Source organism: Temnothorax americanus, unplaced genomic scaffold (genome assembly GCF_048541705.1).
Source record: "Temnothorax americanus isolate GAGA-0224 unplaced genomic scaffold, ASM4854170v1 Scaffold20, whole genome shotgun sequence".
Lineage (NCBI taxonomy): Eukaryota > Metazoa > Arthropoda > Insecta > Hymenoptera > Formicidae > Temnothorax > Temnothorax americanus.
Genome location: NW_027509339.1, coordinates 875,718 through 901,924, shown reverse-complemented (window position 1 = coordinate 901,924; position 26,207 = coordinate 875,718). Strand labels below are relative to the sequence as shown.

General features: G+C 40.5%; 5 protein-coding genes across 16 annotated transcripts; 2 read left to right on the top strand and 3 right to left on the bottom strand.

The window, feature by feature from the left end:
• Positions 1-83: 83 nt before the first annotated feature.
• On the bottom strand, positions 84-4,027 carry Vps45 (vacuolar protein sorting 45). Of its 2 annotated transcripts, none has more exons than XM_077406290.1 (8): positions 3,887-4,027; positions 2,433-2,631; positions 2,134-2,283; positions 1,530-1,909; positions 1,060-1,332; positions 806-970; positions 504-733; positions 84-410 (listed from the first exon to the last, which is right to left on the bottom strand). In XM_077406290.1, the coding sequence occupies exons 2-8, from the start codon at positions 2,587-2,589 to the stop codon at positions 212-214; spliced, it is 1,554 nt and encodes a 517-aa protein (XP_077262416.1). In that variant the 5' UTR covers positions 2,590-2,631; positions 3,887-4,027; the 3' UTR covers positions 84-211. The 2 variants fall into 2 exon arrangements, with proteins under 2 accessions (XP_077262416.1, XP_077262415.1); XM_077406289.1 differs by lacking the exon at positions 3,887-4,027 and adding an exon at positions 2,835-3,675.
• On the top strand, positions 3,953-10,079 carry Tfiia-l (transcription factor IIA L). 5 transcript variants are annotated; one of them, XM_077406301.1, is made up of 7 exons: positions 3,953-4,087; positions 4,925-5,135; positions 5,312-5,722; positions 5,963-6,171; positions 6,302-6,448; positions 6,515-6,604; positions 6,691-10,079. In XM_077406301.1, exons 1-7 carry the CDS (start codon positions 4,064-4,066, stop codon positions 6,796-6,798), a joined length of 1,200 nt encoding a protein of 399 aa, XP_077262427.1. In that variant the 5' UTR covers positions 3,953-4,063; the 3' UTR covers positions 6,799-10,079. The 5 variants fall into 5 exon arrangements, with proteins under 5 accessions (XP_077262427.1, XP_077262425.1, XP_077262424.1 ...); XM_077406299.1 differs by having other exon boundaries at positions 6,299-6,448; XM_077406298.1 differs by lacking the exon at positions 3,953-4,087 and adding an exon at positions 4,118-4,394.
• Positions 9,414-13,345, bottom strand: Pex13 (peroxisomal biogenesis factor 13). Its single transcript, XM_077406312.1, has 5 exons — positions 12,933-13,345; positions 12,033-12,290; positions 11,430-11,677; positions 11,155-11,355; positions 9,414-10,921 (listed from the first exon to the last, which is right to left on the bottom strand). Exons 1-5 carry the CDS (start codon positions 12,998-13,000, stop codon positions 10,521-10,523), a joined length of 1,176 nt encoding a protein of 391 aa, XP_077262438.1. The 5' UTR covers positions 13,001-13,345; the 3' UTR covers positions 9,414-10,520.
• A 512-nt stretch (positions 13,346-13,857) lies between these two features.
• On the bottom strand, positions 13,858-19,332 carry Atg7 (Autophagy-related 7). Of its 6 annotated transcripts, none has more exons than XM_077406281.1 (9): positions 19,206-19,332; positions 17,473-17,696; positions 16,851-17,319; positions 16,428-16,726; positions 16,036-16,336; positions 15,596-15,943; positions 15,355-15,470; positions 14,939-15,236; positions 13,858-14,706 (listed from the first exon to the last, which is right to left on the bottom strand). In XM_077406281.1, the coding sequence occupies exons 2-9, from the start codon at positions 17,667-17,669 to the stop codon at positions 14,662-14,664; spliced, it is 2,073 nt and encodes a 690-aa protein (XP_077262407.1). In that variant the 5' UTR covers positions 17,670-17,696; positions 19,206-19,332; the 3' UTR covers positions 13,858-14,661. The 6 variants fall into 6 exon arrangements, with proteins under 6 accessions (XP_077262407.1, XP_077262406.1, XP_077262402.1 ...); XM_077406280.1 differs by lacking the exon at positions 19,206-19,332 and adding an exon at positions 18,172-18,263; XM_077406276.1 differs by lacking the exon at positions 19,206-19,332 and adding an exon at positions 17,860-18,235.
• Positions 19,060-25,879, top strand: Aux (cyclin-G-associated kinase). 2 transcript variants are annotated; one of them, XM_077406270.1, is made up of 7 exons: positions 19,060-19,296; positions 20,478-20,539; positions 20,615-21,200; positions 21,419-22,215; positions 22,300-23,025; positions 23,148-24,287; positions 24,988-25,879. In XM_077406270.1, exons 1-7 carry the CDS (start codon positions 19,173-19,175, stop codon positions 25,093-25,095), a joined length of 3,543 nt encoding a protein of 1,180 aa, XP_077262396.1. In that variant the 5' UTR covers positions 19,060-19,172; the 3' UTR covers positions 25,096-25,879. The 2 variants fall into 2 exon arrangements, with proteins under 2 accessions (XP_077262396.1, XP_077262394.1); XM_077406268.1 differs by lacking the exon at positions 19,060-19,296 and adding an exon at positions 19,397-19,582.
• The last annotated feature ends 328 nt before the right edge of the window (positions 25,880-26,207 follow it).

Sequence of the window (26,207 nt, the reverse complement as noted above, 5' to 3'; positions counted from 1 at the left end):
AAAGATAGGAAATATAAAATTATCAAATGCAGAAGAATATTCTGTTTCATGCGATACTTCGCGGTGATTTACGTTCGAAAGTCTTGGTGTGGAATAGTCCTATATTCGTGACACAGAGAGAAAGAGAGGGAGATATTACATGAATGTATAAATAGCAAAATGTATAACAAAGTCAATAAATATTTTGGAATATGACGTTACACCAACGTCATTAATTTTTTCCGATTTTATATCGCATTAAGATCCCGCTGGTGGCATGGTGCACCTCTTCGGCGAAACTTTTAAAATTGTGGATGGTGGTACCGCCTAGGATAATTTTCATTCCCGGATTTTGCTTATTTAAATTATAAACAGCCAAACTTTCTTCATAAGTTGCACCTCCAATCATGAATATTATTATGTCTTGAGGTCTATAAAAATAGAGAGAATAATAATGTATATAAATTATATCTAACACACACATGCATGTGTGTGGTTCGCTATTTAATATTTAAACAATTTACCTTCGTGACATTATCATGTTACCGAGATATGGAAATGTCTGCGTACTTAATTTTCCTTTTATCAAGTCCTCTAGTGTTTCATTTATTAAAGGACAATGTTGCGTATATATATTATCCACTCCGCTTAATCCTTTGAATAACTTCTTGGTTATCTTGGCAACTGCTTCTCGATCAAATAAATTACTCTGTCTTGCGTTAACACCGCTGTATTCTAATATATTATATACAAGCTGGAAATATATTAGGTTTGTATATTATGTACATATATCTTTTTCACCAAAAAATATCAATTGTATAAGTACCTTAATATATTTGTCTGAAACATTTCTCTTCTTAAGTAATTCTACTAAACCGTTAATATCATTGCTCGCGTATTTTTCATAATGCAGCGCGTAAAGCATGACGAGTCTTACAGTATCCACATCTCGTACCTTCTGATTGCTGATAAGTGCTTTTATCTTTTGCAGCTGTAAAAACAGAACGATTAAAAAGAATACACAGATATATAAGATATATATCATTTTTTAATCGTTTTGTGGAGATATTGAGAAATTACCTGCGAGGAATGATCGGTTTGGCAACTTAGTTCTTGTTCCAATTCTGATACTTCTAACAAATTGTGCTTTTCCACAAGAGACGAAAGCTCTCCGACTACCGTAACGTGCTTCGATACGGTACCAGAGAGTTTCTTGAAAAGCGGATACGTTTCTACGAAGTGTTTCATGTCGGCTATACTTTCAACCTTCTGATGCTTCTTCGCTTTCTTTTGAAACTCTTCCATCAATTCTTTTATCGTTTGTCCTATTTCCCCAAAGTTTAGATACAAGTTCTGCTCAAGAATATATTCTTTTAACACAAAGGGTCTTCCGCAAGGAATAACGTTTATAAAATTATTTGAAAAATCTCAAAGTAAGCTAAGATCTTCTTCAAAAATATTATTTTTATTAATTTATGTGTACTTTTGCTAATAAATTTTAAATATGAATGCACGTATGGTGAAAAATAAAAATTGAAGAATTTTCTTACATTTGCATAAAAGTCATCGTGCTCCGCGCTCAGAACGACTTCTTTCAATTCTTTCGAAATGCCTTTCACGTGGGACAAGTTAACCCGATTGTTATTGATCGTCAGTAATTCGTGTACCATCGCTTGATACGTCCACTGATTTAGCAACGGCGTGACAGGATCGTCTCTCCTATCGACTATCAGAAGGAGGGGATTCGACTCCTGCCGAAATTCGAAGGAATTCGATTCTTTGCTGAGCACCTCCCTTATCTTCTCCGCCAATCTCTTCGCCATGTCGGAACTGTTTTGATATCTGATATACGGGCATTTCTTCAGCGATAACAAAACGGAAGTTATTCCTTGGACAGTTCTGTGCAAGTGCATCGGATCCCATGTCAACCCTTGCAAATGCAAATCAGACCGGGATAAGAGCGACGGATAATTTTCAAGATTTTTTCAAGTCCCGGTCTACAACAGGTGTTTTAAGCCCTAAGCCTTAAGAAATTGTTCGATCACAGTTGAATTTGAGGAGAATAATTGACCGTGATTGATCCCTTCTTAGGGATTAGGGCTTAAAACACCTATCGTAGACTGGGACCAACGAGTTTGCATAAGATTGAGTTACCTTCAGAGCAGGCATTTATTCCAAGCGAAAACAAGTGTGGATTAATAGCCAGATAATCCGCGTAGTATTCGTGCACCTCCCTGACTACCTCTCGCTCGTCGCTCTCCGCCAGAAGCTTTATATCCGCCTTGGCGATAATATTACTGAAATCTAGCGCACACACACACACACAAAACACAGATAAGTGTTATTGGCGATCGTCACTTCTCATTCCCAGCTTGAGAAACTAGACACTCTTCTACAGCGTTTCTCAACGCCTGATTGTTAATTTTTTACAGGGACACGTGCGGGTCACTTACAAATATAATACACTCCGTATTTGGGATATCTGAGCTCCTTGCAAAGCAAATCGATATTTTCCTTGGTCGGCCTTACGAACGCTATACACGTCAGGTGTTTCAGGGTGTCGTTGTGCACGGCGGTGTCTATCCGTTCGAACAGGTACACCTCTTTCATCAGTATCTCGGACTGGCTGTAGAGCAGGCTGACTATGCTCGTCTAAAATTGAAAAAGAAGAATGACGATATACCTTGAAACTGTTGTCATTGTTCCGTTCTTTGCAGTTGCACCGTCATGTTTTTCATGCTCCAAGTGAAACGGGCATGCAATTAGAGAGAGGAAGAGGAAATACGAGAGACACACACACACACACACACACACGAGTTCGCAATCAATCATCGTAATTCGCACGTCGCTCCTACCGTTTGTTTATCCATCAGCAAAACCTTCATGCCAGGGCCGCTGTCCTCCGTCATCCTCGTTATATAAAACTTCAACGCGGCGACGACGTTCATTCTGACGTTGAATCGTCGTCCGGATCTGTGCGATTATCGTATTGCGCGCGCGTGTATCACGCTAAATTCATATTTCGTTAAAACTATAGACGCGATTAGTTGCCGAGACGCGTGTACAATCTTCGCGGTGTGTAGTACTCCGCACGAAGCCCCTCAAGTACCATGACGCACACTGCTGGAACGTGATTTAAAATTTTGACAACGACGACAGTGACAGAATTCTCGAGTGGTCCTAAAACGTCATTCGCAACGGCGCAGCTGATCCCGGTTCTTCGCCGATTGGTCCGAGTACCTACTCCGTTTACGCGAATTTACGCGATGGCGAGGCTTCGTTGCGTGACGTCACACCGATGACTCCGATCGACAAAAAAACAATTTTTTAACTCCAACTAAACTCCGATTAATTTATCGAGTAATATATACCATGCTATTTTATTAACTTCTGTTGCCTAATATGCGAAAAAAAAAAAAAGAATTGGATCAAGGACAATAAATTATTTGCAGGTTATTATTTCACTTTAGGTAAATTCTTGTCCATTTCTACGAATAATGAACAACGGAATATAGAAAAAAAAAACATCCGCGCAATTTCCGTTTATACGAAAAAAAAATGCAAGTTTGGGCTAAGAACAATGCGACAGCCAATCAAATTGCAACTTTTCCGTTAAGAACAGGAGTGTGCGTTTCTCTCTCTCACGAGAATAAAAAAATTCTATAGAATCGGGGATCGGGGGGTTCCGATTTCTCTCCCTTCCCGCTTCGCCAGTTACGCCACTGCGCGCCCGTTGCGCGCCTGCGCGGAGGAGACCGGGCGCCCATCGCATCGCGGCATAATTCCCCGAGTCGAGTGTCGACTGTGTTGGACTGTGTCGAGTTTACGGCCAGCCCGACGGTGTTCGTGGACGGAGCGAGAGGTGGGCCGCTGCCGTGCTCTGCGTCTTTTCTTCCCGCAAGAATACCTGTGATTGAACGCTCTCCCGAGGTGTCTACCCTTCCGCCCGCTCACCCGCTGCGACGATGTACCGGACCTGCCGGAGCGGTTTCTGAAGCGACGCGGGCAGGGTACGCCGTCCCACGCGCGGCTGCGGTCGGTGTTCCGCTTCCCCATCCCGGTCGGGCGAGCGCGTCGCGCCACGATGGCCCTCAGCCAGACCAGCGTGGTGAGTAGAGACGAGTAGAGCGAGCCGTGACCGACCGTCAGCGCCGGCCCTCCGCCTTTTCCGAGGACGTTCGCGTATATTCTCGGCTTCCCTCTTCCCTCCGGAACTCCCGACGGATCCGCGCGGAGAAAATACCGCGCGCGTGTCCGGCGACTCGATGGCGACTGGCGTTCGATCGCCCCGGATGAGCATCGAGGGAGGAGTTATCACCTCGGTTGAAAGATCGCAGCGAGGCGGGTCGCTTAGCGTAAACCGTCCGGCTGTTCTGTTCGTCGCCGTCTCGCACACCGTCGTTCAATATCTAGATGTAAAGCGGAGATTAAGTACATTCCACTGTGATATCTCTGAGCAAACGTTCGGATGTTTACATACTTGGCTGGTTCGCTCGAACGCTGAGAATCTTTTTCCCTCGACGTGATTCTCGGTGTCTCGAGCTAGTTAGGTACGCTAGGATAAATTGAATTGTAAGGCCAGCGTGAATAGCTAGCATATGTTCATGCGATATACAATTGTGTTCCTGTTACGCGTCTAACACCTTTGGTTTATATTTGGTCCAAAGAGGACTTGAGAAATCAGAAATTAGTCCGAGTGCGAGAGATATTAAGAGAGATATCGGAAGAATTTAATTCACGCAAACATCCGTACTCAAACTTATATTGGCTTATGCTACTTTAATTGTTCGATAGGAATGTATTAGCATATTTATACTTATATAACGTTTTTCGGTCAGCATGACTATTGAGATACATCATGGAGGTTTATGTGTACCTTATATGTGTATTTTTCATATTTTTTATAATATCAAAATGACTGAATTCACCGTGAATTATTTTACAGCTGAAATTATACAACACTGTGATAGAAGATGTAATATCGGGAGTGCGAGAGGCATTTATAGACGAAGGGGTGGACGAACAGGTTCTCCAGGAGCTTAAGCAAATATGGGAAACAAAACTGATGGCCAGCAAGGCCGTGGAATTGAATCCAGATCCACCGGAGCCGCAAGTTCCTCAAATCAACGCGCACAAAGCTGTGTCCGTCAATAGAGGTTAGCGTTAACAAATGTATAATTAGCAAATCGATCTTTCATTCTTTTTCATTTCACGGTAAAATGCAATTTACAAGGTGGTTCACTGCTATTGGGTGTTCCGTATGGAACATTCGGTAATGGTGATGCATCTTGTGTATATATAAATCGTTGTTATATATTTGATGTTGTAACAGCTAACGTAGGAAATCACTTCGTACAACCATCTGCTGGAAAAATAGTGCCGCAAACGCAACCTCAACCTCCATCTCAACCTCAACCTCAACCTCAACCTCAACCTCATCCTCAACCTCAACCTCAACCTCAACCTCAACCTCAACTTCAACCTCAACAACAACCGCAACAGCAGCAAGCGCAAGCACAACCACAGCAATCGTCGCAACCTCAGCAACATACGCATCCTTCCACGGGAACGACGTTGCATCAGCAGCATTCGACGACACCGCAACAAGTGCAACAAGTGGTGACCGCCTCGACTGTGCTTGAACGACAAGTGCCGATACAGATCACCTTACCTCCACAACCCGGCGTTCCGGACGGACCACAGCGGATTTTAAGCATACAAGTTCCTGCATCTGCTCTTCAAGGTGAGAATTTTGCTGTGTTTCATTAAGAACAATTTGTGCGGCATGAATTAAACTGATTTGAACATTTTATCTTGTTATATATAATTTTTAAAATACAAATCTACATAAAGATTTATAAAATATAAATGTAATTTTTTATTATATTATCGCAGTTTATTATATTGGAAATTTGCAAAACACACGCACGCGTCAGCTATTTATCTCTGAAAATAAATATTTGTTTCTTTTTTTTTATTTTAGCAAACCAGCTACATACGATTTTAACTGGTCCGGTAATTTCCGCCGCTATGGGTCTTCCAGCGAATTTAGCTTCGACTCTGTTGCAACAGCACGTGAATTCTACGCTGCAAGGACAAGCAACGTTAACTCCATTGCAAGTAAATCAGCCTCTTCAAGTGGTCACACAAAGTACAAACAGCGTTGTCGCGCAAAGGCCGCCTCAAAATCAGGTAGAGTAGAATATTTTATACGATACGAGAGAACGTAACACACAAAAGATAAGATAATGAATAAATAGATAAGTACATGCATACACATACACATATTATAAGTAACGTACATTATTCACTTTTTCAGCAGCAAAATAATATAAATCAGTTAGACGGAGGAGTAGGTGATTCTACTGACGATGATGATGAAGAGGAAGAAGAGGATAATGATGATGATGACGAGGATATCGATGAAAAAGAGGAGGAAGAGAATGATGAGGCGGCGGCTCGTGAAGAGGTTAATATTTGTAAATTTCAAGTAACTTGAGTGAACCTTGTCTTACGAGAGAATTGTCTGTATTAGGAACCCCTTAATTCCGAAGATGATGTCACGGACGATGATCCCGCTGATCTCTTCGATACTGACAATGTAGTCGTCTGTCAGTACGATAAGGTATGAAAGCAATTTACAGTTAATTTTTGCAATCAAATTATTTCGAACTCAATTATTTCTGATTCACGATAACGTTTTGTTTTCAGATCACAAGGAGTCGAAATAAGTGGAAGTTTTATCTGAAGGACGGTATAATGAATCTAAGTGGGAAAGACTATGTGTTTCAAAAGGCAAACGGGGACGCTGAATGGTAATTTTAGGTGCGATGTGAATATCGTGTTGCCCACAGTAAGCTCGACTCAGGGACACTGCGTGTAAAGGCAACTTGATAATGTGTTCGCGTGAAACCACATTTCAAATATGGAGATATACCGACAATCTCTACGACGATTCTTCTACCGATTGCGCAAATTTGCTGCAAGTGGAAATAGCAGTGTAGGGGAACAATGGCGAATGTCATCACGTTATCACAAATATCGTATTGTACATTTTGTGTTATATCGTTAGCCCTCTGAAAGACAGGATGCTTGAGATGTTCAGGTACGCCGATTTCACTTGTCGAAACTAAATAAGTCGCGAACTTGAAGTGTTGATATATTCCTTTTAAGTTTTTTTGCGTTCTAATTATTGTCAGTCTTGAATATTCTTAATTATTTTGTTAATCTTTTACTTAAGGAAATTCAAGACCGAATGTTAAGTGGGGTATAGAGGGCTAATATATATATATGGTTTTTATGTAGTGCAAATTTATGAATATACAAGTGTATAAAACAATTATACAAGGTCTCCTACTGTTAGTCGTATGTTACTGGAAACTTGCTTGTGGGCGCCGAGATTCTTCTAAAAAAAATTCACGACGGATTAGTTAGCTTTTTCTAGAAAATGAGTAAACTTTTATTGAAGCGGAAGTGCGTTATGTATATATATTGACCCCGAATAATATATATGCATATTGACGAAAGCACCATATCGATTAGTGGATCTAAAACCACTAACATCATGGACAATGAAAATCCAAAAAACTAACTATAGATATATATACATAATATATATTATATACATATATATATTTTGAAATCCTCAATTATGAACTTTTTCACGTGGAAGTTGAAAAACTTCCGTTTTCTATTTGTGATCTGAAAACAGAACGATATCGTACGTGTGTTTGAGTTAAAAAGTTTTAAGGGATTACTAAACTCTACGGTTCATGTGTGATTTGGAATAATAAATGTGTCTTACTGTTGCCAGCATTGACAAGTTCATTTATCAAGAGGAATGAAGAACAATTCAGCATTTAGAAGATCTATCGGCGTGCTTCATTCAGAAAGTTTAAATTGCTCTGGAAGCAACAAAACTTGATCTTTATAAACTTCTGTTTTATTTCCAAATCTACAGAGTGGCTTAGTATTATTAAATGTTTATGAAATTTTTCTTTTAACTTTCAGATTTTTATGTAATATTTGACAAATGCGTATTTGAAGCTGCCATTAAAATTATTTTAATTCGCTTTCAGAACTGTTTAAATCGCCTTAGTCGAGTAAGTTGTAAGAGATTCATGAGTTAGCAAATTTTATGTTATTACGCGCGCCTTAACGATTAAACGAAATCAGTGCCGTGAGCGTGTTTATAAAAATTTATTCTTAAATTATAATTTATGAGTGAAAATTGTTTAGTTAGCTTAAGATAGTTGTTTAATTTGAAGAACGACGATATAAACAAGCTTGTACGAAACTCGTAATGTGATTGTGAATATGCCAAAATAGTGTGCAATTTTTGTATTGTATCAGTTTGCTGAAAACGTCCCATGCATTGGCATATTTTTACATCCGGACGATTTATTTTAAACAATCAGCACATCACAGATCTCTAATTTGAGGTTACCAAAAGGGAGCATATATTTTATGAAAATTTTGGTGAAAATCATGCATCTTGTAGAATATGATTCCTATACAGGTGCTGAGTCCGCAAAATATTACGGTATCTGCGTTATATTGTTCGTCGTATGCCTTATATATTCCAAGTTTAATTTATAAATTAAACTTCTTGGAATTTGCAAAATAAATGTTTCACAACAAAACTCATAGATGTGGGTGTATGTGTCTGCATATGTGTGCGCATGTTAGAAATTTTCGAACAACCGTGATTTCCTTAATGATGAGCATTCAATAATCCATTAGTTATATCCTTTATTTTGTTTCGTATTTAGTGCTGTATATAATCGTCCAAATCGATATATGCCTATCTAAATTTCGTGTGATTATTGTTCCTAATTAACTAGATAAGGGCACATATTATGGAATTTTTCGAAATGAATTCCAATCGGAATTATTCCATTTTCCCTAGAAAACAATAGAAATCTAGGAAATAACTAAACAATTCCGATCAGAATCCATTATACGTGCCCAACCGATTTCAGCTTCTTGAGAGCATATTGATAGGTAGCTTAACGGCAAAACACGTTTTATTATATTAAATTCCTTTACGCGGTAATTCAACGCTTTCCCGATAAGTCATGAATACGAATCAATTCTCATTAGACTCTTCAAACATAAATATCAACATTTTAATACATTAACGTATAATAAAATTTTGTAAATTTTATTTAAAACGACATAAAGAGAAACGTTCTCAACATTGAAGAATACATTAGGACTGTTGAATCTCACAAATTCAATATCTTAAATTCCAATTTGTGAAGAAAAATGTGCCTATAAATATATCATATATGTACATAATTGGGTGTGTGTGTGTGTGTGTGTGTGCGCGTGCGTGCGCGCGCGCGCGTGCAAGTTACTTCCATTACAAATCCAATACAAAACACTGAATGGAGTAGGAAAAATAGTTAAATTAAAAAATATTACAAAAAATGTACAAAATTCTATAATTGCATATATTATAAATAATATAATAGCTTTTCCCGAACAATCGCGTCTATACTTTAGTATATTTTGATTAGGTTTTTTAAATCGGTAACAGAAAAGGCAGACTGCTTTACCAATTAAAGCAGTTAATTTTTTTCATACTGAAGTCAATATAAATTAAAAACTGGTATATGTACGTTTACAAGATATAGCAGTTATAAATAGAATTACACGTTGGATTTACTTTAAGTTCTATAATCGTCAATGATTTTTTATGTCAAATACTTTTCAGAGGTTCTGTAATTTGGAGCCATCTCATATTTTGAAAATTATTAGCGTAATATTGTAGTTATTTTTTATACAATTTGATTTCTAAAGACAAACGCGATTGTATTGCCCTGTGCTTCATTTTACACATGAGATTGTGACACTACATTGCGAATATTCCCTGTCAAAGAGAGCTTGTGACATGCAAGTTACCGATTTTCTTGTATGAGCAAGCAGTTGTAAGTCAAACAATTATATGAACAAAAAAATCATACAGTTTTGATATACGTTTTGCTCGAGTGTTCGTTGAACAAGCGTTATTACAGCTGAGTGCAAGTGCAAGATTGAAATATCTCGCATTTGCAAAAATTCATTGTAAGAAATAAAAAATTATTTATGCACCGATATCTGCGAAATGATACGAGTTTGCTGCTTCTCTTCCGATTGAATATTCAAAGGCTTAAACTTATAAATGTATGCATGTTACAAATTCTCCTTTATTTCAATAACAACATATAGAAAGGTAATATATTACTATAAATTGAAGATACCGAAACCGTTCTTATTTTACGGTCATCGGTGAATTTTCCCCTAATAGAGATAAATCATAAAGTATCACTTCAGTAAACCGACTTTCGTAACTATAATTCAAGCATGTATTGAAAAAGACTCACCGCGCTTTATTTGACACCCAGTAAATATATGGCGCGTATTTTTGTTAATATTATTTTATATCAGTCATGTCCTCTATAAAGGCATAGTAGGCCATATATTATAAGGTGGACATTATCACTTCGTGACTATCCGAACAAGTAAATTTAGATCGATGGTCTCCCAGTGTATTTGGACTAAAGGAGATCATCTTTAATATTATTCTCAGAGAAGTCAGTACTTTGTTGGCTAGCGTTAGGTTCTAGCGTATTCATCTGTTCACCGGGAACGGTCGCACTTGGCATGGAAGTTGGAATTACCGTAGATGCGGTGACATTTCCATTGCTTTCTGATTCCGATTTCCTCTTCAATTGTCCCACTATAGTTACGTAATTGGCAGGCACCAAACCGACGTTCCTGTTGTCGGTGGCTATCCACCAACCCGGTATGCTTTTAGATTGCAAGGAGCGCGGCGCCAACCATATTTTCTGACCGGCTCTCAGGCTCATTTCCTCGTTAGAAACCGCCATGAAATCGTACATCGCTGTCGCGACGCATACAGGATCCTCGCATTTCACCCATTCTTTCGGATCGTTAACTGTAAATTTAACAGATATAAATTGTTGAAGTATTAAAAATTTCAATTACATAAATGTCTTTTATAGAATTTTTGATAAAAATAATTAGATATCTTTCCAGGATATTTAGTGACGGAAGTTTAGTGACGAGAGACGTAGATCATTACTTATAAAAATATATCACGCGTATTTATATGTATTTATTTAAATCTTGTGTACCCTTTTTTTTACTTAGAGATGCGAAAGTAATTACCTTTTATCTGACTCTGCCTTATGCTACTCGTTATCTTGTGAATTAGATATGGAATAGCGACAAACACGCCGAGGAGTAGAATATTCATCCACGGAGAAATCCGTTCATTCGTCGGCGACGTAGTCGTCGGCCGTTCTCCGTTTAGCTGTGACACCGACTGCTGCCACAAGTCCTCGGCAACAGCACTTTGCGTTTGAAGACCTAACAATAGAGTAAACGATGATAACCGCAAATAATGTAAACAGATAAGAGTCTCGGTTATGTAAGAGGCTTACCAAGCGTAAATAAAATTCTTCTGTAGATCCATTTCACGACACGGATTAAAGCAAACGTGCTCAATAGCTGGCCGACTGTTGAACGCAGTCTACCGATATTATCTGCCACGCTTAAAATCGCTCGGAACGAATTCGTCAATGCGAAATACGTTGATTCCAGCAACATCGTGATTGACGAAAATGTCTGCAACACAGACTCCACCACACGGAAAGTCGATCTCGTGCTTTCCTCCGCGTATTGTTGAAATCTGCAATATGAAAAGCAGGTTCTTTTGGTCAAAGGATCTCCTAGGCGCAATCAAAGAGATTTTTTTCAAACAAAAATTTAAGACTACAATATATACTGGCAAAGAGAGAGATTAAACTAGATTCATCCTTTAATTTAAATTATTTATTCTTCTAATTTAAATTAGATCTATTCTTTTCGACTACGTGTAATACTTTTTCTTGATTTCAAGTGTATTGAGATTGAATCGTCACATTTTTCAAGTACATACCAAGAAAGTTATATTTTTATCGTTTCATTGTTTTATATTATAATACGTAAGTAGTCGATCCTCAAGTTCAATATTATAATAAACGACTTCCTTTTCTCCAACATACCTGTTTTCCACGTCACCGCTGTGCCCTCCAATTTGTCCATAGCTGCTGCCATAGGGATTGTAACTACCAAAAGATCCGTATCCACCGTAACCTCGGTAACCACCTCCGTACCCGTAGCTCCCATAATTCCCGTAGCCATAGCTCGAGCCATACGGTCTGTAATCGTTGTACCCTGAGTAACTTTGCGCCGGCTGGCGAGGTGGCAACGGCGGTGGAACAGCTCCAGCGGTTTGGAAGGGCAAATGTGGTCCCGGCATACTGGGCAGAGTCAAAATTTTCAACGTTATACATCTCACCGATATGTTCTTTGCGCGACTATCCTTAGCATAAAATTCACAAATAGTTTGTCAAATGTCATCGGTACAGGCATCAAACCGACCGCTTTGCAACAATCCACGTGGAACAGAAGACTGTACGCATAAATCTACAACACGTTCCAAACATATAGAATAAAATTATCAAACGATTATTAAGCTGCGCTAAAGTGCCAGGAACAACCATGATGGATTAATGTCCGTTTCTACCAATATAGATTAATTTTAATCTCACTTTAACTTATTGTCTATCAATTCTTGGAACCAGAAAGAGGAATAAAAAGTAAGCAAACCGAAATCAAAGTCAATCTACACATTGGTAGAGAAATGAGCATAAGAGATTAAAAATCTACCGGACGATTAAATATTCAGACCGCATTTGCTCCGGGTAGAGACGGGGGGCTTCCCAACCTATTAATCTTTTTTTCATTTTTTTTTTTTTTATACTCGAACACCATAAATAAGATATCAGAGCAGGGACTCGATTGAAGGGCTGTCGGTGCGGGGGATTCGGCCAGACGAATGCCCTTTGACATCGACATGACTCCGCGGATGTTGCGAGATCCAGATCGATATGTCGCTTTACCTGTACGAAATGCTGGAGGAGTTCCTGAGCTGGTTGCCGTTGATAACGTTACTCCGCCCCGGTGCCATCGCTCTCGAAGCTCACGTACGTTCTTCCGTGGACTCTCGCGACATTGGCACGCGCGCACAACCGACGGCGTACCGCGTTAACACGGTCCGCCGATTCCGCGCCGATAGCACGAGCACGGTTCAAAGTTCACGGATTACACTGCCGGAATCTGTGATCTGCGTGGAGCGGTGGACCGTGGACCACGCGTGCCTTTTTCACGTCCGAAGGATACTCCGGACCCTCCGGACTCCGCGCGGGGCGTCCTTTCAATTCAAATCGCGAAACGTCCCACAAAACATCACCTCATGCGTTAAATATTAAACTCGTATTGACGTATTAAAGGCGCTCGCTCGTGCTCGTAACGCCCGGCGAAAGGCGGACGTGATCGATATACTAGAGAGGGTTCTTAGCTAAACTTCCCGCACGGTTCATCTTTCTTCCTTTACTTTTTACGTTGGAGAGAAAAAGAGGAAAGATGAACCGTGCGAGAGAAGTTCATAATCGTACACCTCCGGAAGGAATGGAAAAACGTTTGGCGGGATGGCCTCAACTCGCATTTTTTTCCACCGAAAAAAATCTATTCCCGTAGAATAGATGGAATCTATAGATGTATTTTTGACGATCGATTTTTGAAAATTCAGGTTTTCGTGTTGTATATAATGAAAATTAAAATTTTTTTTCAACGGCTCAAGCTCGCGTGATTCAGCCAATTTTTCGAAACTCTTCAAATAATTTTCTGAAATATTTCTTAATTTAATTAAACAAAATATAGTATAACATCAAAACTAATATACATGTTGTATTATATAATTAATATACATATAGTATAACATTAATTGGGAAATTTTATATATATAATAAAAAATCAAATGGCGTGTCATGTGAATAATTTATATTTGAAAATGATATTGATGTACAAAAATTTATGAGGTATACCTAAGACTTTCAAACTTTTCCATGTGCCACTTTCAAAATTAACAGCTTACAGGTATTTTTATTAGCAACGATGAGATATAAAAACACGTGGAAAGTCAACGAACGAGTAAGAATAAGCGTTACAAAACAACGTATAATAGACATCCATAGATCGAACATTGATTAAAGATACATTAATTATTTTCTAACATTAACGCGCGATAATTTGATCGTAGTTTCACATATCCTATACCGAAATATATATCTTATACGTGTATTTCTTCAATTGCGAAATAAAAAAAACTGTAATAAAAATTAAATAAAAGATAAGTACTTGTGTAATATAAGGAGTTCGAACGTTTCGCGAGAACAAAAATAGTTATCATTCGCAATATAAAAATTATCTACCTCACATTTCAATAATAATAAAATTATACATCACAGATAACACATAATGCGTCAATTTTAAGTAAAATATGCAACATAGACAGTTATATAGAATTGAAGAAGCACAAAGACTTTCATCGCTCATATATATCTCTCTTGTATTAACAATCTTCACTAAAGTTTTTGATTCTATACAAACTGTAAACTTTGATTAGTTTGAGAACGCGTTCTTCTCCTCCTCTTCAAAATGGCATTCCGCATAAAATATTATATATTCTTACGTAAAAAAATCGTGCAAGTAGTTTATAACTAAAATTAATACATTTCCCTTTTGTACGCATCTTATCATTTTGCCTGTATTATTTAATTTGCCGCTCCTTCACGACTCTTCATCCTCGCTCGAAGTGTCGATTGTATAACATAACTGAAAATTGAAAAGTGTATGTAACATCAAACACAATACGAATGAATCATTCGGCATATGTAAAGCAATTAAAATGTATTATTTTAATTTTTAATTATTAAAGTAAGAAGATTTTGAAATGAGCCTATATATAAAGAAATATAAAAATGATATGATACAAAAATATTATTATAGTTTTGTAACACTTCTCAGATGCTAATACGCTTAATTGCTCGTATATCTCGTTATATACCTCATCCAGATCGGGTCTCTTCAGTATTTCCTCGAGTCCTGATAATTTCTCGAGATAATTTGGCACATTGCAAGCGCCAAGAACGAAAGCAAAATCGCGTTGTTGATACTCCTCGATCAAAGGTGTCGAGCAAGCTGTACAGAATGGGGATCTGTGCGTAACAGTCAGTTTCATTTCGTTGCCCCAAAGCGAGCCCCGTATCGTGTGAGGTACACCACCCAATAATCCTACCAGCGGATTATCGACGTTCTCTCGACAATCGTCTCTATCGTTATCCATAAGCGCTCTAGCTAAAATTCTAAACATTATGAAATTAAATTAAACTAGATCTATGTATACGTTCGTTATTAAATGTTATTGAAATCTCTCACATATAACCAAAATCTACTGTCAGCCTATATTTAAATTCAGCTTACCCTTGGGGATGTTGCGTTACTGCCATAAGTAGCTCGACTGCCAAACCCGCGGCGATTTGCGATAAACCCGGCCGACTTACGGTACACTGCAGATCGAGCGTTCTATCAGTCTGGGACTAGAATCAGAATGAAAATAACAATCGCAGGATTAAAATAAATCTTTATTAAATTAGCTTATAATCTAGTTTATATCATACATTTTTTCCACGACATCTGATACGATGTTAAAATATGTACTCACGTTTCCGGGTTGTGTCACATCGTTACAAAAGTAACATCCAAGATCGTACCCCGCAGGGTTCTGTACCGTTAATTTAGGCGAGTCGGAATCGGAAAGATCGCGCATGCCGTGCCGTTGTACCGTATACGAATCGAAGCCCAAAGCAGCGTTAATCGCTATCTTATTCGTCGCGGCGCACATGAGGGTTGGCAGCCATCTGGCTTCTCGCGAATCCAGAAGCAAGAACACCACGTCGTGGCTGTTTACGAGTTCTTGCAGTTTGCTCACAGCTTCCCTGGTCGTCTCCATCATACTCTGGCCGACTACGTGACCGGGCATGGGGATATGCAAGATCACACCTTCCACATTCTGCAACGCCATAAAATGATTTTATCGACGACTGCCTTCCTCGCCAAAATATCGTTTTGACGATGCAACAAGTTCAGTGGACGTGTACTTGCCGTGCTAGGACGTATCCTAAGTAAAGCGTCTTTCGCAGCATGCGCTTTGTGCCGACGTTGCACCGCGTCTTCGTGCGTATACAGGCTCTGGCGCACCGTGTTGCTGTGAGAAACGGTAGAATTATCTACGAGCGTCATATTATTGATACCCCAGCCAAGAAGTACTCTCGCCACGGAACATCCCAGGGTACCGGCGCCCAATAGAAGGCATCGTAGACCACTGATCTTTTCCAAATCTAGATCAGGGACAAGGCGCCATTTCATCAATTTCAGATTTAAATTGATCGCTCTGTCTGACAGTCTAACGTAACACACAAACAAAATAAATAGCGCTCGTAAACCTCTGTAAATATAAAAATCGTTGTTAATTGACTTGAAAAACTCAGACTTACTTGGTAGGATCCATAATGTTGGATAAATCCACGATGTTAGGGCCCATTTTCCCATTTACGTTAGCTTCCCAACCTACCAAGTGCTCTTCGGAAGTAGTTTCCATGTCTTTATCTTCTTTGATTCTAAGTGTAAATATAACCGCAGTCTCCACTTTATCGCTCCTTATAGACAAGACTTTGACGTCATTTGTAAAGCAGTACGAAGAGCAATGCCTATACAATAGGCACAGAAGGTTTCGCAAGGGCCATCCAGGTTCTGCACTTGCGCAAGGATCATAAAATGCAAAGTATACTTCACCCTAATGATATTAACGATTTCATTTATTACTAATAAGCTATTAATAATCTATCAATAATAAGTTTCTTACATATGATACAAATATATAAAAGACAATGAGAGTATACAAATTCATCAGACTGTACCTGCTGTAAATCTCTTTCGTTTGATTTTGCACGTAGCACTCCCTTCGACAAGTCATCAACGCTCAAGTCATCATTTCCCGACGCGAAAACTGTGAAGAAGCTCCTCGATCTTGCATCCAGCTGAAGGAAGCTTTCGCGTAATTTATCTATCTGGCCGGACGTGAATTCGCCGGATGCGAATTTCGTCGGTGCGACCGAATAAATTCCCGGTAATGAGAAAGGAGCTGGATGCGCGGCCCAATAATGAAACTTATACTTCTTCAGATCTGAATAAGCGAATACTAGGAATACCGAGAGCTGCCAGGGTTCCTGCAAGGCAGTGCCGTCCCTGATACTATCGATAACGCATTGGCCCATCGTGTCGATAAACTTCTCGGGATTTATCTGTCTGAACGCTTCATAGGTATTCGTGTTGATCATGTAGCCGTGGCAAGCTACTCCAGCATTGTGACTAGTGCTCTCCAGATTTCTGAAATTCGTCTAAATGGAGCTTATCCTATTTATTATGTCGACATAGGATTTATACATCGTTATTAACCGTTACCGTTAATTAAAGACACATTACATTGCAAAATATAGTTCAAAAACATGAATTGTATTCTCATTCTTATATGGCACGCACTCATTAAACGATGTACAATCAAGCGTCAATGGATTGGTTCTCCCCTCGTCCCTCGGTCGAAGCGAAAAACTTCCCCATAAATGTATCTTGGACTTCTCGTCCAGCTTCAACTTGTCTATTTTCAGTTCTGCAAATTTTGCCCAAAACGTTGGATCCGTCGTCGTTTTCAACTTTGTGAACCTTATCGCCTCAGACATCTTGGGGAATTGATAGTCTTGTTAAATCTAAAAGACAAAAGAAACGACGGTAAATGGACAGGAAAATATCTTACGACAAAAAAACTGATAGCAGTACGAGTACTCCTCTGCTATAAGTGAAGATAAAATTTCATGTGCGTATCGCACAAGTTTAGATTGATCGTATATCATTTTTGCATCGTAATCCTACATTTATTCTTAGAAAGGCGTTTCCTTAAATCGTTGGCCGCGTTGAAAAAAAATTCAACAGACCTGAACGTTTTGACAGCGAGTCATGCGCTTAAAAAATAACACATCTACATATATATGTATACTGTATCGCACACATATATCTGTCTCCCTTTAGACTGCGAATCAACACTAATTGACACAGATATACATCGAGCTTATACCGAGCAATTGTCGGCAACAATCGTCGCGATTATATACGAGAGCAAGTGGCAATAAATAGAAAGCGCATATAAGAGCACGAACAAAGGCGAATGTCTACGAAACTACGAACTGGCACGAACGTCGCGTCGCTGTCGCGTCCGCGTTAACGCCTGCGCGAGTGCGCGCCTGAAGACATATGTTCGAGCGCGTCACGTGCGCGCCTAACTTCAGACGCGACAGACGAACGTACGCGCGCACGCGCGCGCGCGGCGCAAGTTGCGCTTCGCGAAAACGTGGTTATTCGTTTGAAGTTTCAGAAGAATCCCTCGCGAAAGGAATCGGTGAGTTTGTCAGCAAAAACTTTATCGAATGGTTTCATTAATCGTCAATTAATTATCGATTATTTATCAACAACTCGTGCATTTTATTAATTTTCATCTTATCTAACTTTAAAACAAAGTTTTTTTTCCTGTGTTTTAGACTTAACTTCTGCAAAATTCAAGGAGATATATAGTGTAAAATACGTTAGTGAGTGAAGCTTTATTTCGTCCTAACTTCAGAGTGCTCGAAACGTTCGTTGTCTGCCATATTTCTTTGTTTTGTTCTGTCGCTAAACGGACGCGATATCTTCGCGGCAAGGAATTACAGCGTGACTGCACGCCGTGTGAGCAAGTGGAACGAGTTAGAGAGGATCGTTATAAAAGCGCGTCGAGGGCTCGCGAGAATCGTAATTTACGATCGGCGTCGCGCTCGAGCGCCGACGCGTTTCTCTTTGAAAAATTTCTCGCACGCAAGGTAACATTTGTCGAGTCGGGTGTAAAAAGTCGAGCGTGTTATTGAATTACAAATATGAATTACAAATATGTCTCTTTGCAGTTATTAGCATTCGATAAATCGGCAGACGGAATTTTTTAACGAGCGCGATCTCGTTGGCGCCTGAAGTTGGTCACCGAAGCGACGGCCGCGCCGGTCCGGTTGCGCGCGCCGCCGACGTTACCGCCGCGCCAATATGGCCGCACGGTATCGGCTGTCCGCAACGACGCGACTGTGAGAGAGAGAGAGAGAGAGAGTGTGAGTGGGCTATCCCGCTATCCACGGGGGGTTGCCCACCGAGGCAGGTTCCAGGGAAATATGTCGGACTACCTGAGGTCCGCGCTCGGGTACCTGAACGGCGGCACCGGCGGCAACGAGTACGTCGGCCAGACGTTGGACATCAACAATGTGAAGCTGCGGGTGACGCGACTGATCGCCGAGGGTGAGTCTATCCGTCTTATCCTCCCGTGGAGTGCTTGTGGAGGCTGGCAGTGCTGGCGCCACCACGGAATCTCGGGTGCCTGTCAGAGATCTCGTCTCCGGGCGGGTACCACCTAATCCGCGATTATAGCCGGACCGCGGTCCGCCTTACTCGCGTCGCGATAAAAAAAAAAAAGGCCGGATAATCGCGCTGGGCGGCAAGAGGAGAGGAGAAAGGAGCCAGACCTTCGCCGATCTCTCGCTCTCGCGTGACATCTGCTCGCCTGTCATGTGTCAAACGTGTCAACGTGTGTTTTGACACGCGGCCAGACACGCCAATCGCGTGTCACGGACAATCTGTTCCGAGTGTTCTGACGTCAACGCTTCTTATCTTCTTTAATTCCTTATCGCGCGCATTCACGTTTCGCTGGATCGGATTTTGTCGATTAAAGATCTATTTTGTCTATTTTCTTTTAAGATGATCGCTTTAACACGAGTTTTAAGATGCAGGCGATATTTGCTCGGTCCTTGAGCTCGCAGCTTCCTTGTGAATGCGCGGCGAAGCTGTCTAGACATTCCTTTCTAATTATATTTAGAATCTATTGATTGCGTTAATATAGCTTACTATTGTTCATTCGTTATACTTTCTCAATCTATATTTTACTGCACGTTAAAGATTATGATGTGCAAGACATTGGTTTATCAACAAGTTTATGTTTTCTTAAAAACCAAATAATGTAGATGCATGTTATACATAATTCAAGTTTTTTTTATTTCTTTAAATTTACATTTTTAAAAGTGGATTATGCTGACCATTTTTGTTAATATTTACTGAAATAGAATTCTAGTATGTCTAGAGTATGTGAATTAAAATTTTAATTGCAAAGTTATTATTTCAAAAAGGTAGATGATTATTAAATCATGTTGAATTTATGAACATATATATAAAAGGACCTTTTTTTAAATTTGTTGTTGCAGTTTGTGTTTAATACTTAACTCAAATGTGAATATTTGTAGAAATTAACAGTTTGAATTAGTACAGCTTGTAAAATGAACAGACGTTGCTTTATCATACAGGCATAATAAATGACATTTATTTATGCGCATGATATGAAAAACATGAGCGAGAGATATAATTCTCGTAATCGAATTATGTATCATTATTAACATTTAGATAATTTGTGGCAAACATCGTATCAACAGGTGGATGGGCATTGGTGTTTGCGGTAGAAGATGTTGCTACGGGAAAAGAATACGCACTTAAGGTAAGTAAACTAATTCACGTAAATTCTTCTTGCAATTTAATGTTGTATTGTACAAAGATTATTTTTTATCATTAGAGACTTATCGCCGCCGATGAAGATGCAAACAGAGCCATTATACAAGAGATAGAAACACTGAAGAGACTGTCGAATCACCCAAATATTATTCAGTTCTTATATGCTCAACGACTAGAGCGAGAGGAGCGTAAAGGATATGAGTACCTGGTTGTCACCGAGCTATGTCCCGGCGGTACGGTAGCGGATATACTCAGGAGCGTGTCCGCGAATACGCTGACTCTCGCCCAGGTGTGCAAGATAGCCTATCAAGCGGTACGTGCGGTGCATCACATGCACAGCCAGCAGCCGGAACCCTTCGTGCATCGGGACATCAAGCTGGAGAACTTTTTGATCGGTAGAGACGGCCTCGTGAAACTTTGTGACTTTGGTAGCGCCTCGACTCAGCAGATACTACCCGATCCGTCATGGAATGCTCAAAAACGTGCCACACTGGAGGATCAAATGGCCAAGTACACAACCCCCATGTATCGCGCCCCGGAAATGATGGATACGTGGAACAATGACCCTATAGGGCCTCCGGTGGACAGTTGGGCTTTAGGGTGTATATTATATTCTTTAGTTACATTGCGGCATCCTTTTCCCGAAGGTGAGATAATCGGCGATTTACTAAATATATTGAGTTAATCAAAACATAGATATATAATTGATAACGAATGTGGAAACACGGGATTATTAGAAAGGATAGGTTTAAATAACTTTCTTTTAAAGATGTACTGTTGTTGAAGATAAATACTTTCAAGCTTGAATATGTATGCCAATTTTATCATAATGATAGTATTTATTAAAATATTTTTTATCTCGCAGGCAACAAATTGGCAATTGTGAACGGCAAGTATCCACCGTTACCGCCTAATCCACGGTACGCATGTCTACACGATCTGGTGAAGGGATGTTTGCAAGTCTCGCCCATACAGAGGCTGACGACAGCGCAGCTCTTGGAACGTTTGGCGGCAATCGCCGAATCGAACGACTTCGATCCCAGAGAACCGGCACGGATCGAAATCACGATCAAGCCGTCGCCGCCCCCGCGTCCAACGCCACCACCACCACCGTCGGACACGCCAGCGCCAGTTCCTCGTTCCACCACGCCGGCAACGATGCCGCCGCCAAGACCGGCGCCCGTGCAGACGGTAGTGTCCAAGGTCCCGGCGACTCAGAGCACAACTGGCCTATTCAACTCGCTGAGAGGTGGCGCCGGAAGCATCCTACGCAACTTGAAAGACACTTCCAGCAAGGTGATGCATACCGTTCAACAGAGTATGGCCAGGACGGAACTGGACGCGAGTTATCTGACGTCGCGCATACTCATTATGCCGTATCCGGCCGACGGGATCGAATCTGCCTATCGGGCTAATCACGTGGAGGACGTGAGAGCGTTCCTCCATGCCAGGCATCCGCCGCCCGCCAAGATTCAACTATACAATCTGTCCCGCGGCCGGCCGAGCGTCACGCGACTCCCCGGCAAGCACATTGATTGTTCATTTGCCTACGCCACTCCGGAATCGAATGCACCCATGCTGTTTGCTCTGTACCAGATCTGTCAAGATATCTATCAGTATTTGAACGCTGACTTTAATCACGTGGTGGTGCTATATTGTAATGTGAGTATGTCGCAATTCAAATCGCGCGATCAAACGTTCACTAACAAGTGACGGCTCGATTATCCTACTGATTTGTCTTTCCAGGACGGGTATCGGGCGAGCGCTACAGTGGCATGCACTCTATTGATCTACAGCAGAGCCCTGACCACCGTCGAGGAGGCGATCGCTCTGTTCACGACGAGACGCTGCCAGCCGCCACATTTACAACCCTCGGAATTGCGCAGTATCAATTACATGAGTATGCTCAGTGGCGGCCGGCCTCCGCACACGAAGCCGTTGGTCCTCCGTTCCATTGTCGTACAACCGGTGCCGTTGTTCACCAGAGCGAAAGACGGTTGCCGGCCGTACATAGAGATCTACAGTAACGGCGCGCTGGTCTTCACGACGAAGAAGGCCAACTACGAGGAAATGAAGCTGTTTGGAATGATGGAGGGCAAGGTCTGCCTGATTCTGGGAGACGCGGCCGTGCGCGGTGACGTCACTCTAGTGATAAACCACGCCAGGCAGCAGCTCGGCCGTGTTATAGGCATCAAAATCGCTTCCCTGCACTTCCATACTGGCTACGTGCCCATCACCGAGAGCGCCTTGACGTTCGAAAAACGCGACTTGGACGATGCTCCCGAGATTGGCGGCAAGTTCCGCATTGTGCTGAATGTCATGATAGGTGAGGAAAATTCGAAATTGTCGAGGGTGCCGTCGCCGTGGGAAGCGGAAACCTGTGTCAAGCCCGTGCCGGGTCCGCTGTTTGGTTCAACGCTGGAAATGGAGGAAACTCTGGAGAACTTTAGGACATCTCCTCATGAGGAAGAGGTAGAATATTATTATTTTAATCATTTATTAGATACACAATTATTTAGTATTTTTAGCGTTAAAGAGTAGGGGAAAATGTTGGAAAGTTGATTAATAATCGATAATAATTGACATTATTGCAGACTCAGAAAGTACCCTTGAATGAAACCGACAAGATTTCACAACACGAAGCAGTACAACTGCCGGAACAGCCGAAAGAGGAAGAGCCAAGCAAGATCGAAGAGAACAGCTTTCAGGAGGCTGATTTGTTGAACCTCGGCATGCCGGACAATACCAATAATACCTCAAATACTCCCGCCGCCGCGGCGGCAAATCCAGGATTAGATATATTTTCTAGTTCTAGTCAGAACGAAAGCGATCTCTTGGGCGGTTTCGGCGTGTCGGCGCCGCAGACCGAGGTCGCCAATTCGATACCCTTAATTAACAATAACGCCCCGACTGACTTACTGTTCGGACACGACAGTTCCGCGACGAGGAGCAACATCACTCCCAGCAATAGCAATCTGAACATGAGCGATCTGTTTTTCGGACAGAGTCAGACAACGTCGAACAACGTCAAGGAAGTCAACGATCTGCTGTTCGATCCGCTGGGCGGAAACGCCTCGAACAATCTTCTCGGCAACAGCACGAACCCGAATACCGCGAAGTGTCCAAATCCCGAGGAAAATTTCCCCCGAAATGCCAGCGTGCCGAACTTCGCCGCTCAAGCTAACAAGGATCCATTTGCCAATTTGGCCGGATCATTGGGCGCCGGTCTTGCAGGTAGCTGGAACGGTACGTCGAGGAACTCGAATACCCCGCAGTCGGCGAGTCCGGCGCCTGCAAGTACGCCGATCCATTCCAGCCCGAACGCAATGCACAAATCCAACGCGGCGACAAACGAGGCCAATGGCGCGGGTAGCGGCACCTCGGACGCGTTTGGCGGTAAACCGAAGGAGAAGAGCGGCGATGCGTTCGAGGATCTGCTTGGTAGCCAGGGATACAACTTCTTCAGCTCGCGCAAAGCGGACAAGGACAGCCCGAAGACAATAAATCAGATGCGAAAGGTGGAAGCGGCCAAGTCGATGGATCCCGACAGGATGAAAATTGCTGAGTGGACGGAGGGTAAGAAAGGAAATTTGCGGGCTCTGCTTTGCTCGTTACACACGGTCCTATGGCCGGAGGCTGAGAGGTGGCAGCGTTGCGAAATGCATCAATTGGTCACGGCTGCGGACGTCAAGAAGGCTTACAGAAAAGCTTGCTTAGCTGTACATCCGGATAAGGTACTTGAATCTCATCGAATATCGTTGTTTACATAATCTTTTTTATCGCGTAAATGTTATCATTTTTTAAATTATTCATGAAATATTAACGTTTTTTAATTTTCCAATAGATGTTATAGATAATAATCAATAATAGCAGTAATGTATTCATCATAATCATCTGCATTTTTTACTGCTGATGAAATTGATATTACTAAATATTAAATAATACAAGTGTATTTTTAATGTATCTTAACTTTATCACTTATTAATTAACATTTAAATATTAACCCTCGAAAGCCACACTGGGGTCTCAGGGACCCCAACGAAATTTTAAACTATGTTTAAAACTATCATTTATATTTTTTAACGCGTATTTTTTGGTAATGATTTTTTTACAAATTCTGATTTTACCATCATAATTCTCAGAAAATTTACGATCAATTGAAAACGGAAAAGAAAACTACAATACATTGAATTTTTCGAAACTTATGAGCGAAAAATGGTTAAGGTCCTCCAGATCGTCCACTGTGGCCTGCGAGAGTCAATGTTATAACAAAGCAGCGCGTAAATATTAAACCGGCGACGAGAAAAATCAATGTAGTTATACAATGTAAATATACACACAGCGGATAATTATCTTGCTATTTAAACAATTCATATTTTGTGAAAGTAGTTTTTAATTTAAAAAAAATTCAACGTATCTCTTTTTGTGTTGCAGCAAGCGGGCACAGCAAATGAGAATATAGCAAAGTTGATTTTCATGGAGCTGAACAATGCGTGGAGCACGTTCGAGAATGATGCGTCGCAGCAAAATCTATTTAGCTAATTTTAATGATCGTTATCCGTTATCGAGAACCTGTCTCTGTAATTAATTTAGTTCTTAGCGGAAAGGGGAGCTAAGGGTGGGGCGGAGATCTCGTTATCTGTGGGATAACTGCATCCATGTAACTACATTCCGACTATGTTATTTTAGCTTTAGAGAGAAAGACAGGGTGCGAAAGAGAGAAAGAGAGAGAGAAAAAGATAAGAGAGCGCATGAGAGAGAAAGTAAAGTCTTCGGAGGCGGCAGCGAGTTCGGCGAAGCAGTGCTTCGAGACGCGTCTCCTTATTGTTTCGACGCCTTGTAAACCTAGTTAAAATGCCCTCAATTATGGCAGTGCGACGTAACGTATATGTATATAACGCAAATGTACATTAAAAAGAAGATCCCAAATATACGAAGCTATTTTCGGCCGAAAAGAACTTTGCACTATTGTCCACTGAAGATTCGAGGATTGCTGTAGAGGTATTCCGTACGTCACGATATTTACATTTTACTTTATTTTACCTACGAAAAATAACGATGATATCAAATTGATAATAATTATTTCTTTTTGTTACGAAATTTATAGAATCATATCGTATGCGGCGTATTATGTTATAATTGTGCAATTTTACTTTCTTTAATAATTCAAAACACGGAATACCGTTACTGGTAACGATGCCAGTAAAGAAAGAATTTTTTAATAGAATGCAGTGTTTAATATATTTATTAATTTATGATTTATGATTAATAAAAATTATTTTTATTAATAACTTAATAGAATTATAAAATATATTATACAAAAGGAGCTTAAGACTACAATTGATAAAACTCATCTCCAAACTTCGATGTGAATAGTTTCGGTTTTTCTTTCAATGCACAGAGAGTGCCTCAACATTTTTTGGTTTTAATTTTAACAAAGAGATTCTTTGATTAAATCAAAAAGAACTTTTCTCAAGTAAACTTAAAGGTCATTGTTGCAACTTCTTAGCTTCTTGTAACTTTTGAACTAAAGTTCCCAAGAAGCAAAATTCAATTGTACTTTAATGATATAATAATAATAAGTATATTTAGTTACTTGCAGTCCTCGAAAATGTAGTTTGAGAACATTTTATTTTACTTTTAAAATCGCAAAA